Source organism: Pseudopipra pipra, chromosome 2 (assembly GCF_036250125.1).
Source record: "Pseudopipra pipra isolate bDixPip1 chromosome 2, bDixPip1.hap1, whole genome shotgun sequence".
NCBI classification, from domain to species: domain Eukaryota; kingdom Metazoa; phylum Chordata; class Aves; order Passeriformes; family Pipridae; genus Pseudopipra; species Pseudopipra pipra.
In genome coordinates, this window is record NC_087550.1 from 110,296,741 (window position 1) to 110,309,799 (window position 13,059).

A 13,059-nucleotide genomic window follows, 5' to 3' on the forward strand; every position below is an offset into this window, starting at 1 on the left:
CCTTCCAGCCTATGCTATTTCATCTTTGACACATAACAGCACTCAGCATAAAATCCATGTTTTTCAAATAAACTCCACTGCCCAGTAAATTGCTCTGCTTAGTTAAAACTTAGTTAAAGCTGGTCTTTCATTACCTGCTGAAAACAACATATAGCATTGACTTTTGTATTGGTTTTCACAGTTCTACCCCAAATTGCATAGCAATTTCTTTCTTTCCCAACCATAGCAGGTGTTGTGCTGTTGGACAGGATCAGCAAATATACAGCAGATAAAATGTTTATATAATCTATTCAACAAAGATAATATAATAGCTCTGACTTACCAAACATTCTCCTTACTTGCAGGAAGAGCATACTCACTTATACAGATACAGTTTTGTAAAATAAGACTGCATGGCAGGAAATCTTGACACTGACACTCATGCAAGCAGATGTCAGAGTCCACTGATTAAAATCTAAATCATATATGAACATCCTGACTCCAAAAGGCTTCATTTTTCAAGTAAGTTTGAAGCCTTTCCTGTCTATTCACATCTTCTTCTTCTAGGTAGACTCCAGATTTCACTAAATCTTCTGAATCTCAATTCTGACCAGAGAATGAGGTAAAGGATACTTTGATATGTTTTCTGAGGATTACCATCCTTCTTCACCACAGCAATAAATCTATTCACAACAATATAAAAGAGGTCTTCCCAGTTTTATTTCACAGTACAAAAAAACCCTGCAGTAAATATAACTATTCTCCATTGAATTCATTATTGCAGCACAAAAGAAATGCATGCAGTGTAATATTTAAATCCCTCTCACTTTTTGCAAGACCAAAACAACTTTCTGCTAATACATATATATAGTAGAAACAGCTATTCAATAGATAGAGCTGGAATGAAAACTATTAAGATAAAGACATACATTATGATTTTTCAGAACCACATTTTGAAATAGAATCATACTCTAAATAAATCCTTTGTATGTAGGAAGAGTAAAAAGGAATGCTACCACTTAATACTTTTTAATCCCACTTGTGCCTCACTACCTGAATGATTAAGACAACCAAATTTAATTCAATTTTTATTACTATACAGCCAGTTAAGTCATAGAACTGAACTCTGAAAGTCAACATAAGGAGCTAGAATAAAACCTGAAAATGTAAACAGTAAAACAAAAGGACAACTTTTTTTGTTGTTGCTGTTATTGGGCAGAGACTGCAATTTTGCTTTAAAAGATTAAGACTTTATTCATAAAAATAAAGCAACTCTAAGATGCAGAAAAATTTTTACAGTCCATAGACCATGGAATACTAGGAAGAAACAACAGAATTACCGGTAATGCTTTTTTGAAGAACAGACTTAAGCCCATAGGAAATTGCTTTAGAAACACAAATAAATAAATTAATAAAATTCAAAAAACATTGAGTTGATTAATCCCACTGCTGAGCAAGTATATGAGATAATGTTTAGAAATCATAGAAAGAAGGAGATAAGGTTGTCCACAGGTCATGAAAAAATATGAATCCAAATTTTAAAATGCTTCGTGTAATTATAAAAAAAAAAAAAATAAAAAATATTAGAAATTGTTATCAGATGGTAAGATTGACGGAGAGATAGACAACAGATTAGCAAAGGCATACAGTGCTTTTGGAAAACTCCATAAAAGAGTATGGCGTAATAAACACTTGAAGAAAAGCACCAAGATCAGTGTTTACAAAGCCATAGTGTTGTCGACTCTCTTATATGGATCTGAATCATGGGTCATCTACCGCCACCACCTGCGTCTCTTAGAACGCTTCCATCAACGCTGCCTCCATACAATTCTAAACATCCACTGGTCAGACTATGTCACCAACACATCTGTTCTAGAGCAAGCAGCTATCACAAGTATTGAGGCCATGCTGATGAGAACACAGCTGCGTTGGGCAGGTCATGTCTCCAGGATGAAGGACCACCGCCTCCCTAAGATCTTGCTTTACGGTGAACTTGCCACTGGCTGCCGCATGAGAGGAGCCCCGAAGAAAAGATACAAGGACTCCCTGAAACAACATCTCTGCCTTGGCCATATTGATCACCATAACTGGTCCACTCTGGCCTCAAATCGGGAGGCCTGGAGACACACCATCTATAACGCAGCTGATGCCTTTGAGAAAGCACGCAGGATCACCCTCAAGGAAAAAAGGCAACGCAGAAAGAACCGTGTATTGCAGAATGCACCATCTAAGGAATCTTTCTGCTGTGCCTTTTGCAATCGGATATGTCTGTCACGTATTGGCCTCATAAGCCACCAGCGTGCCTGTAACAAATGTGGATAGAGCCTTCCCAAATCTTCGTTCGCGAAGCCTAGCCATGATGATGATGATGAGAAATTGTTACTAACACGAAAAGTTCACAACAATACACCATGGGCAAATGTTTTTATCTAGCTATCTGAAAACACTGAAAAGTATCATTCTGACAGTAAGAACGATACATGCCAAATAATAATTTAAAATTTAATTCTTGATTTTTAGTTGTTCTGCACTTTATTTATTGAAAAGTAGGACAATGAAATTGTAACATCATATATATCTAACTATAGCCTACAATTTAGTCTACAAAAGAAAAATACTGAGACCAGATCAACACGTCTCTCCCAGGTGACAAGCAACAGGACCAAGGAAAATAGCCTCAGGCTGTGCCAGGGGAGGTTTAGACGAGATATTACTAAAAATTCTTCGCTGAAAGGCATTGGAATAGGCTTCCCAGGGAAGTGGTGGAATCACCATACCTGGAAGAGTTCAAGAAATATGTAGATGTGTTGCTTAGGGACATGGTTTAGTGGTGAACACGGTGGTGCCGGGTTAACAGTCGGACTCGATGATCTCAGAGGTCTTTTCCAACCTTAATGACTCTGACTCCTTGGGTCACATAACACTGACACACTACAGGGGCTGTGCTTGAATTGCTCAGCAGACACATAGAATTCAAAGTGATCATGAGGTTGCCCTTTCTCTAAGCTTTCTTTTCGAGCACTGGAACATTTTTGTGGTTTGCCTTTTTCAAATTCTTTCAGAATTTCCATAAACTCACAGGCACGAGACCCTTCACTTCTGTACTAGCTCTTCTGCCAATACTGTGTACTGAGACAAGATCACCTACCCAGTCCTTATGCCTCTAATTTATCTGTAGATCTCATTGGCCATTTGAACATTAAGAAAGAGCTCTCACTGAGATAAAAATTTTGCATGACTGTCAGTCCTTTTCACTAACAATTGCTTTCCAAAACCATCCTCTCCCCTGGTTTAGCATGCAGACTCTTCCACATATACTACTACATGTTTGGTTACACTAAAATTCATAGTTTATAACTATGTAACAGTTCCAACTAACTTCTTTCATCAAATCTGTGTCATTGCTAACTCAACAAAGTCTTTACGTAATCTTTCAAATTATTAAAATGTAGTTTATATTTATTTATTGTTCCTAAGGACTCCCTTTCCAATGACTCTCCAGTAATGAACTAACAGCACTTGCTAAATCCTTTAAATCTGGCCAATGTATTATTTTAGATCCATACAAATATCCTGTATGATTTGGGTTTTGATCGAGATATCACATTGGAAGTAAGGTAAACATATTGTACTCGTTTTATCTATTTGATCTGCAATACTGCCAAAAATGTAATAAGGTTTTTTAACAAGATCTATTCTACAAGAAAATGTTTAAAGTGGCATTGATTTTTACCTTCTAATTCCCTTTTGGCAGAGTTCTTAAAATATTGGTTACACACTTCCTGCTACTGCAGTCTAAGAAATTCTGATACAAAGATTGATTTTAGTTAGCTTGCTTTCACATTTGTTTTTCTCCATAAATCTAAGCACTCTTTCAGATATTTGTATAATATCCTTTAATGGATAAAGAAGCAGCATGAACTAAGAGCAAAATAACTAATTCCTTACTGTAATGTAGTTTATTTATGACATTTTTGTAATTAATATTCTAATTTTTTTCAGATATATTCATTCACATTTCAACTTATGAAATAATTTGAGAAATTGCTAAGCAACAGTGACCTACCAGCTGGTCACCTTTGCTCTGAGATCATGGTGGAGATCTTGTTATGTCATCAGATCTGTGTGTGTAGATTTTCCTTTCTCCCCTCCAGCTGGTATTCCCCTCTTTGTCAGTGCAATTCAAAGAATCTCCTACACTCATAGCCATTATGACTTTTATTTAGTTCACCTCTGCTTTAATTGCTACAAACACACACATTTAATTTTTAACTTGGCAACAAAAGAATTTCAACTGGGATTTAAATATTCTGTCACACATTAAATGTTTCAGCCTTCAACGAGTGTTACATCTATTCTACAGTTTCTACTGACTGCTTGTCCTGTAGTCACTCATCAGTCTTGCTTCTAGTACTGCAACAACTATTGCTGCCATCTTCCAAAAAACACACCCTAAATGTATTATAGCACAGATACTGTAATTGAATAAGAATGTACCTGTAACAAATAGACTTGTCTGAACAAAAAACCAAAGAAATTCTTCATTATTATTATTCCAGAAAGAAACAAAAACCACAAGGTATACATGAAGCATGAAAACAAATGTACACCATGAAAGCACAACTGATTCCAGTGACACTTGGAGAAGTGAACTGCAGAAACCTGCAGAAGGACCCTACTGATCAAGAAAAGAACAGATGAAACAAAACTATGGGTGGACTGTCTATAATTCAAGTCTATTAAATCCACTAAGAAAATCACTACTTTAAGTAGCAAAACCAAAGATTATTTGTGTTGTTATCCATTACCTGTGGGACATTACATTAGCCATAATATAAACAGAAATTTTATATGGGACCATTTAGTTAAAAAAGACCTCTAAGATCACTGAGTCCAATTGTTAACCCACCACTAAACCAGGTCCTTAAGTGCCACATCTCCACATCTTTTAAATACCACCAGGGAACCCACCATTTCCCTGGACAACCTGTTCCAATGCTGCTTTTGGTGAAGAAATTTTTTCTAATATCTGACCTAAACTTCCACTGGCGCAACTTGAGGCCATTTCCACTTTTCCTGTCACTTGTTACCTGGGAGAAGAGATTGACTCCCACTTGGCTACAACCGCATTTTAGGTAGTTGTAGGGAGTGATAAGCTCCAGCCTGAGGCTCCTTTTCTCCAGGAAACAATCCCAGCTCCCTCAGGCACTCAAGTTGTTGTTTGGGTTTTGTTTTGGTTTTTTTTTTTACAAAATGCAACCTAAAGTTCTCTATAGTTTTAAATAAAGCAATAAAAAAAAAATCCACTACCAAAGCAGGGAACAAAATGAAAGCCAAGAAAAAAAAAAAACACAAACAAACAAAAAAAGAAAACAATTAAGATTTCAGTATGAAATTTAAGATACTAGAAAAATTAGAGATGACAGAGAGTGACCAAAGCTGACAAGACCACTCTTCAAGTCTAAGGCACAGCTCTTCACTGATGAGGGTCAGGGAGAAATGAGCTCAAATTCAGGATCTGCCATATAAACAGATGACATTAATTCTCTTTTCAAGCAAGTCTCCTGTACTTCTGTGCCTTTGAGAAAACCAAGAGCAAGCAGAAAGCACTGGTTTGAGCTCATATCTAGATCTTGGGTAATGACAAAAAAGACAAAGTTGAGGATTTGATCAATAGAAAAAGGAAAGAAAGATCATTTTCTGTATCTATTTAGAAAAACCTTAAAAAAAAAATTACCGTGGCAAAAGAATCGAACCAAATTCTTCATCTTTGAGACTATTCTTACCTGTTCTCTGGGATGAAGAGTCTTTTGCTTCCAAATTAACTCTGGTTGATGGCAATACTGGAATAGAGAACTTATGAGGAACTTCAAAAAATTCTTTCATGCTCACTTCCACACTGTAATCCACGTACTTTGTGGGGTATTTACGAGGTTTCAGAAGGGCACATTTCTGCAAGTGAAGGAATAATGTATCAATATGGACAATCATCTCATAATATTTTCAGGTTAAGAAATGCAAAATTATAATTCTAAAATTGAATCGGTTAGAGCAATTTAGATAGCAATTTTTGAGGGACCCTTCCAAATAAAAACTGTCTTAGATTTTTTAAGACATCATGCATCTGAAACATTTGTTTAAGAAAAATACATTTTGAAATTTACAGTAAACCCACATCCTCCTCAGAAACCACTCTGCTAGCCTTTATAGGTATTCAGGGGAGCAAAGGGGAGAAACGTATTTTGTATCAGTTGTAGAAAGATGATTCTTCTCTTACTTAATAAAGTTTCTGTGTAATAAAAAGAACGAAAAAGAAAAATAATTTTGATATTTGGCAAGGGATAACTATTAGCTGAATTAACTTTGACATTTTAATGCTGACAATATATTTTAGAAATTAGGGCATTTAGAATTAATTTTAGGGACAACTAAACTCCTCCTCTTGGTAAAAAGCATTGCTAATCAACAGCATGAAACATATTAGTAAAGGATTAGCACAGTATATTAAGACAAGGTCAATATAAGCATATGAACCTCTTAATGAACTAAATTTGACTTCTGTAGGATACCATGACAAGAATAATGTAATGATTTAATACACTACTTGCTCAAAATTGCTATTTTCAATCCAAGAACACAGTATAATTGCAATGCTCAAGAGTAATTGTAAGTTGAACAAATTTCAAACCTGAAACTAGTCATGTATTTTTTACATACAAGTCTGAATTCATGACTGTTGTGAACTATCTTGAAGCAAGTGTAGGGAAGAGATAAATACAGAAATATTAGGGGTTTGGTAAGAAAACTGGTTTATTATCAAAATCTATTGTTTTAAAACAATGCCAAGACAGCAGGCATCACAGTATATATTTCAGTGGGCTAAGGAAGGAAAATCCACTGTGGGAACATAAAAGTACAATTTAAAGGTAAGGTGATTATTCTTCAAGATTACTACTAAGGGTAATATGGTCAAACTACTGTTCAAATCAACAAGCCTGGTGTTCTGCTTTTGGTTCGTGGTGGGTTTCTTTGTTTTTATTTTCTGTTTTAATTCAAAACTCTCATTCCCTTGCTGGTTTTAGAAAGCAGACTTACAATCTGCCATTGCTTTGTTTTGACCATTACTCTATTCCTTCAAAGTGTCAATAAGGTGTTAAAGTACATGTGGACTTTGGGAACCTGCTAAGTTTTAGTTGCAAATACACTTTTTTTGGCACAAATAAATATGGAAATAGATAATTATTCAATATTCTTGTTTGATGAAGAACAAAAATTGTCATGTGAGTTCAAAATCTGAACTCACTGTTTACTAATTTTTATCATACAAGACTGAGAGTTGACAGAAATTGCTCTCTCTCTCACATACAAAATTAATAAAAAAATCAATAAGTGCAAATAATTCAGTTGATATATTAATAGCAAGTTCCACTTCTCTCTGATAGGACTGAAATGCCAGTGGGAAAAAGATTTCATTGTCACTTGTAATGGGAAGTTCCCAATCAAAAGAACGACACATATTTACCGGTTTAAATTTGACTTGATCTTCTGCATAATCAAATATAAATTCATACCTACACATGATTTTGGCAACTAAATTACTTTCCAACACTGAAATAAAAATCCAAAATGCTCACATAGTTTTGGTAAATTTTAATTGACAAAAATAATTTTAAGATGACCTTTGGTGGAACACTGAACACATCGAAATTATCTTGAAGAGATATTATTTTAAAAAATCCCTGAAATACTTTAAGATCCTTGTTCATGCTACCTCATTTTTAAAGATAAGTTAGGAAAAAAGCCAGTTGGTTACTATTATAGTCTATGAACATTTCAAATATTTGCTAGCTATGAACGTTTCAAATATTTCCTAACAAAAGTAAAGGATGTAAATATTTTTAATGACAGACCTAGGGGAAAAAGAAAATCCTGCAAGCACACAGAAGACTAAACTCTGTTGTCTCATAGGATAATATTTCCAAGAGAAAATGTCTCTAATTTTTAATATTTTTCAGTGAGAGTTAAATTCAGATCTAAGGCTGCTGTGTTACAAGACAGGTTTCAGGTACTTCTACTTCATCAATGTGATGGTTCGTGATATTCCAAATGTGGAAGTGTTATTACCATTTAAGAACAGAATTTGTATTCAGTTCCCAGGATTAATTACTTTTGAAGAATAATTTATCTAAAAGTGAAGGGAGGGTATATAAACCATCAGAATTAAACCTGGTATTTTTCAAAGACCTATTGATTTTCCAAGGTATTTTCTTTGCACTTTCTAATGCAAAGGATGGCAGATACTGTTACTGAGGCACCTTTCTCTTTCCTTGCATATTACTGTTTTCCAAATCCTAATTTAGCCCCATTTCTTCCTTACAGGAATTAACTTCTAAAACTGTTCCTCATGAATGAAGAATTTTATTATCTGTCTCTCAGAATCCCTGTGATTAATCGTGTTTGCCATATCCCTTAATCCCATATCAAGAGATAAGTGATGTAATATAAAAGACATTGGTCCCAATTTAAATTCAACAAATGGAAATCTGACCACAGATCCCTTCATGAAAAGTTCATTCCCACTCAAGTGTATCTAATGTAACTTTTTAATTACAGTATCTTCTCTGCTGAAGGACACCACGATTCTTTCTCAAAAAAAACCCATAAAAATTGTTTAAACTGAGCATACAACTTTTCCATAGTCATACTGAAAAACACAAAAAATCCTCCTTGATTCTTGGGGGACTATGAAGAGCAAAAACTTTGAAGATCACACCCAGATAGGAGCAGGATGAGACTTTGCCACATCAGTCAAACAGCAGAAGCCACAAGTCTACAAGGCCTGTGCTCATTTTTCATTGATCAAAATCAAAACTGATCAACATCACTGTGGTGTACTCAGATAAAAATACTCCACATTGCTTAGTCACATGGACAGCAGGATAGAAACAAAATGCACAATGTCCTAACAGCTGGAATATGGTAAATCTGGTGTCCACACTCAGATGAGCCAGGCATTCCAATGGAAACAAAATGGATCCTAAGGAAATACTTTTTACAGTTTAACAATGAGGGCACAACTGGACACAGTGGGAAGGGTAAGCTTTACTTCTGGCATTCCTATAGAACAGGAATTTTTCCTTTCCTATCATAATGTGTAATTATACAAGGAGCTTAGTGGTGTCTCTGTTAGCAACTGCATCTAGTTTGTGCCTCTTTATGTAGATTCAAGAAAAAAAAGGAAAACCAAGCCATGTTATTTTGAACTTCACTGACTGCAGCATCCTTCTCCTCACAATCCCAAGTGAAAGAATTCTAATGCTATTTCCTTCTTTCTTTTATTCACTTCCCTCAATTTACCACAATTAGCAACTTCAGTCTAAACAAGTTACGTTCTTCTTCCACATTCTCTTACCTTTCTTTCCAGATACTCTTTTCCTTCTCTAGTTATCTATGTTCACTGAAACTTCCTACCTACATTTTTCTCTTATTAATTATTAACACAAAGGCTGCTCTGTGAATAATTTGTAATTATTCACAGCAGTGTCAGACCCAGTCCTAACAATGGCTGAGTTCCATCCTACATTACCTTTACTACTACCTAAAAATGTTTTAGTAGGAATTAATTAATGAAATAGTTGGGAAGCAAGACAGTTACACAGTTGTATGGGAAAAATATAAAAAAATCATTATAAGTTTTAATACATTCTATTCATTAAAACAAGCAAAATAGATCTTTGTTTCTTACAGCAAGGAAAAGAAATAGTAAAAACATAGTACAAAACCAAGTACAACTTTCACCTGGGTGTATGGACATGTCAAGTAAAAAATTACAGCAGTTGTTACTGATTACGCACATCCAATTTGACTCTAAAAACATAACCTACCTTTATTACTATTTTCTATGTGATTTAAGTAAGCATGACTAAAATGTACAGTTTAAAAAGAATGAAAAGCACACATTTATTAAGTTATTTATTCTTCAAATTGACAGGTAAAAAATTGACCAAGTAGTACCAATGTAAGGGTATTTTCCCTTCTGTCCACCTATTGTCTAACAGAATTATACCTGCAGGAAGAGAGTAGAAAGGGGGAATATGAATCCAAAAGAGAGTAATAGATTTCCAGATAGTCTAGATTTATCTCTAACCTACAATATATGCCCCAAAGGACCTCACTAGCCTAAATAATTCATTGAAACACAGAAGTTGTGGATGGGCTTTTTTTTTTTTTTAAAGGGGGGCGTGAGGGGAGAATTTAGACAACTTAAAACCATCCTTCAGCTCCAAATTTGATTGCAGAGCACCAGCTCCCCCCAAAAGGTTTCCTCAGTTAATGCCACCAGAATTTCTATGCTGTCCCTTTTAAAGTGACAGTAAGTAAAAATTTATGACAAAAAGTTATTAGGAAAAAGTTTCATAATTTAGTCTGCACAGTGGTTTACCATATTGAGATATTTTTAATGTGTAAACTCTTTTTTATGTCAGTATATAGCAATACTTCTCCATTTTATCTCTCATAAGGAAGCATAAGACCTTCTGTACATGGAGGAAAATACTTATTTCTACATATTAGTTTCACTTTTCACATGATAATTAATTCAGTGTTAGTATCCACCATTATGCATTTTATACTATAATTAATCTAATCATCCTCCAGTCTTCTTTGATACATGTGATTTTAGAACTCATATTACATCTTAGCATACCTAGTGGTACAAAGAGTGTTCCTATTATGTTCTGTCATGATTTCATCCACAGCCTCAGAGCAGTTAAACCTTTCATCAAGTATTTTCTAAGTGACTGTGATATTAAGTGACTTCAATTATGAAAAGTCGATAAAATGTTACCAGAGTAGTGGATTAGCTATAATCCCAAAGGAAACTATTTGAGTCTAGGTTACATGATTACAATTCTTGTCCCACTACAAACACACCAAAGATTAAAGTTACTGTGTAATTTTTCTTTATTTAATTTGTTTTAGGTTACTTTTTAAACTTATCTCTAAACAAAAGGAATAAATTTATTAACATAAAATCACCAGGGAAAATTTTTTTCCTCTTAGTGCTGGGAACCATATCTGGGGAACTGTCTAACTGGAAAACTGGAATAACACTGCCACTCAGCAATCTGTCTGAGGCCAGGTAACATCAGGTTCATAAGGCAAATTAAAACCTTGATTACAATACAAGGAAAGTCTGTCCTGCCCCTTTATTTATTCTCAAAGTCTATTGTGAAAAAAAAAAAAAAAAGAAAAGCCCTTTGAGAATTTTCATTTCTCAGAAAATATGCATAAGTAAGGATACTAATACAAATACCTATTTGATAGAATATGAAAGCTTTTTTAATGGCTAGATATTTTTCAGAAGCTAACTGAAGTAAAATGTTAGTGCTCTTCTTAACTGCAGCTAAGTTTTCTTAAAGGAGGCACTTCTTAATAGCTTGGAGTGACAAAGCATCTTCAAAATGAACATGTAAAATATTGCAGTGCCTGAGGGAAATTGGGATTAGTAACTGTCAGATTACAGATGTGTGAAAAACCCACAACTTCACACTATTTCCTGAAACATAAAAAATCCCTCAGTCCTACAAATCAGGAACAACTAAATAATTGCAGTAACATGTATTTCTCACCTCTACTCTGGACAGCCCTAACAGAGCAGTTGCAACTCGAACACTGCTGCTCTGCAGAGTCCCAGTCATCAGTCTTCTCTCATGTTCAACAGCTGACATCTGCTGTTGTGCAGCCACAGCCAGAGCCCTCTCTCTTGACTCATTGATCAATGGAATCCTCAGATTTTCTTCAAGAATCTGACCAAGACTACATTTCAAATATAAAACTGGCTGTGATGCACTTGGATCTGTTAAAAAAAAAAACCACAAACAAACAAAATAATAACAAACAAAAAAAATAGACAAAAAAACCCACACACCACATTTGTCAGTGCTAGTGGAATTGATTAGAGCATTTAAAATTTCTAATCCCTAGAGAAAAGTCAGAATACAAAATTCCTTCAATGTTTATTTCCATGCTATTAATCTAGCACATGCCATTTACTGCTTATAATATTACAATACTTCTTTGTTTATCAACATAATGGGGACATAATAATTAACACAGACTGAAATCCAACCCAAAAGTTGCTTTTGATAGGTAATAAAAAAATCCCAGATTTTAGTGATACTATTATGACTAATAAAAGTTTACAAAAGTCTTTCTGCTACCTACACAACACAGCCACACTTCTACCCCTCTAGGTGATGTTACAATCTCTCTCAAAGAAACCACCAGAAATTATTTCAAATAACATCTACACTGTTTCTGAAATAGGACTGACTGGAGTTTACCCCTGGCTGTTTGAAGACAAAAGTCTTGGATTTTCTGTCAAATCACATCACTACATATAAAACTCATGTGTTTTAAAACTACAAAAATTCTAGGTAAAGATGACTTGTCCTGATTCATCTGTCTAACAACCTATATTCTGAAGAAGAAAGCAGACAAATTATGAAAAAATGATTATGTACACTATGCTGAAAACAATCCAAGAAAGTTGAAAATCACCAACAACCAGTTGATGCTCTGAAGAGAACGGAGTGGAAAACATTAAAGGAAATATCCCATTCATATCCCAGTTACATTATATTTTTTACACTTCACTATAAAAAACTGCTTTTACCGCATGCATTTAATTCTTTTTAACAAAAATCCATGGAAACAAAAGAATATTTATAAAAAAATAATTATTTGCTCTATGGTACTCTTCTCCCTTCTATTCACTGTACCTTCTGATTTACTGGTAGCATGTAAAACATTTGGACTATCCATTGCAGGCAATTCTGAAGGCAAAGGTATATCACCTGTTCCCTCTATCAGATATACAAATTCTCCAATCTGAAACACAAGAACAGACACATACACACAATTCAGAAAGCAACTCATGCACAACAGAAGGCAAAATATTAAAAGTAAAAGCAAAGATATCCTAGTAACACCTAAAATCTGACTCGTGAAATAATTTACATATTCAGGAGACCTGTTTTTTAAAACTATGTCTAAATAAAAGAAAGTGATCATTTCAAG

The 13,059-nt window shown here is 34.5% G+C and overlaps 1 protein-coding gene across 3 annotated transcripts in view; it reads right to left on the bottom strand.

Moving 5' to 3' along the window:
* The window catches only part of CFAP47 (cilia and flagella associated protein 47), a 281,915-nt gene that overhangs the window by 163,190 nt on the left and 105,666 nt on the right, over positions 1 to 13,059 (bottom strand). For all 3 annotated transcript variants that reach the window (XM_064646845.1, XM_064646846.1, XM_064646844.1), the window contains exons 43-45: positions 12,762 to 12,870; positions 11,610 to 11,836; positions 5,766 to 5,931 (exon numbers count right to left, since the gene is read on the bottom strand). In XM_064646845.1, the coding sequence (XP_064502915.1) occupies positions 5,766 to 5,931; positions 11,610 to 11,836; positions 12,762 to 12,870 (502 nt within the window). The remainder of the gene's footprint in view (positions 1 to 5,765; positions 5,932 to 11,609; positions 11,837 to 12,761; positions 12,871 to 13,059) is intronic.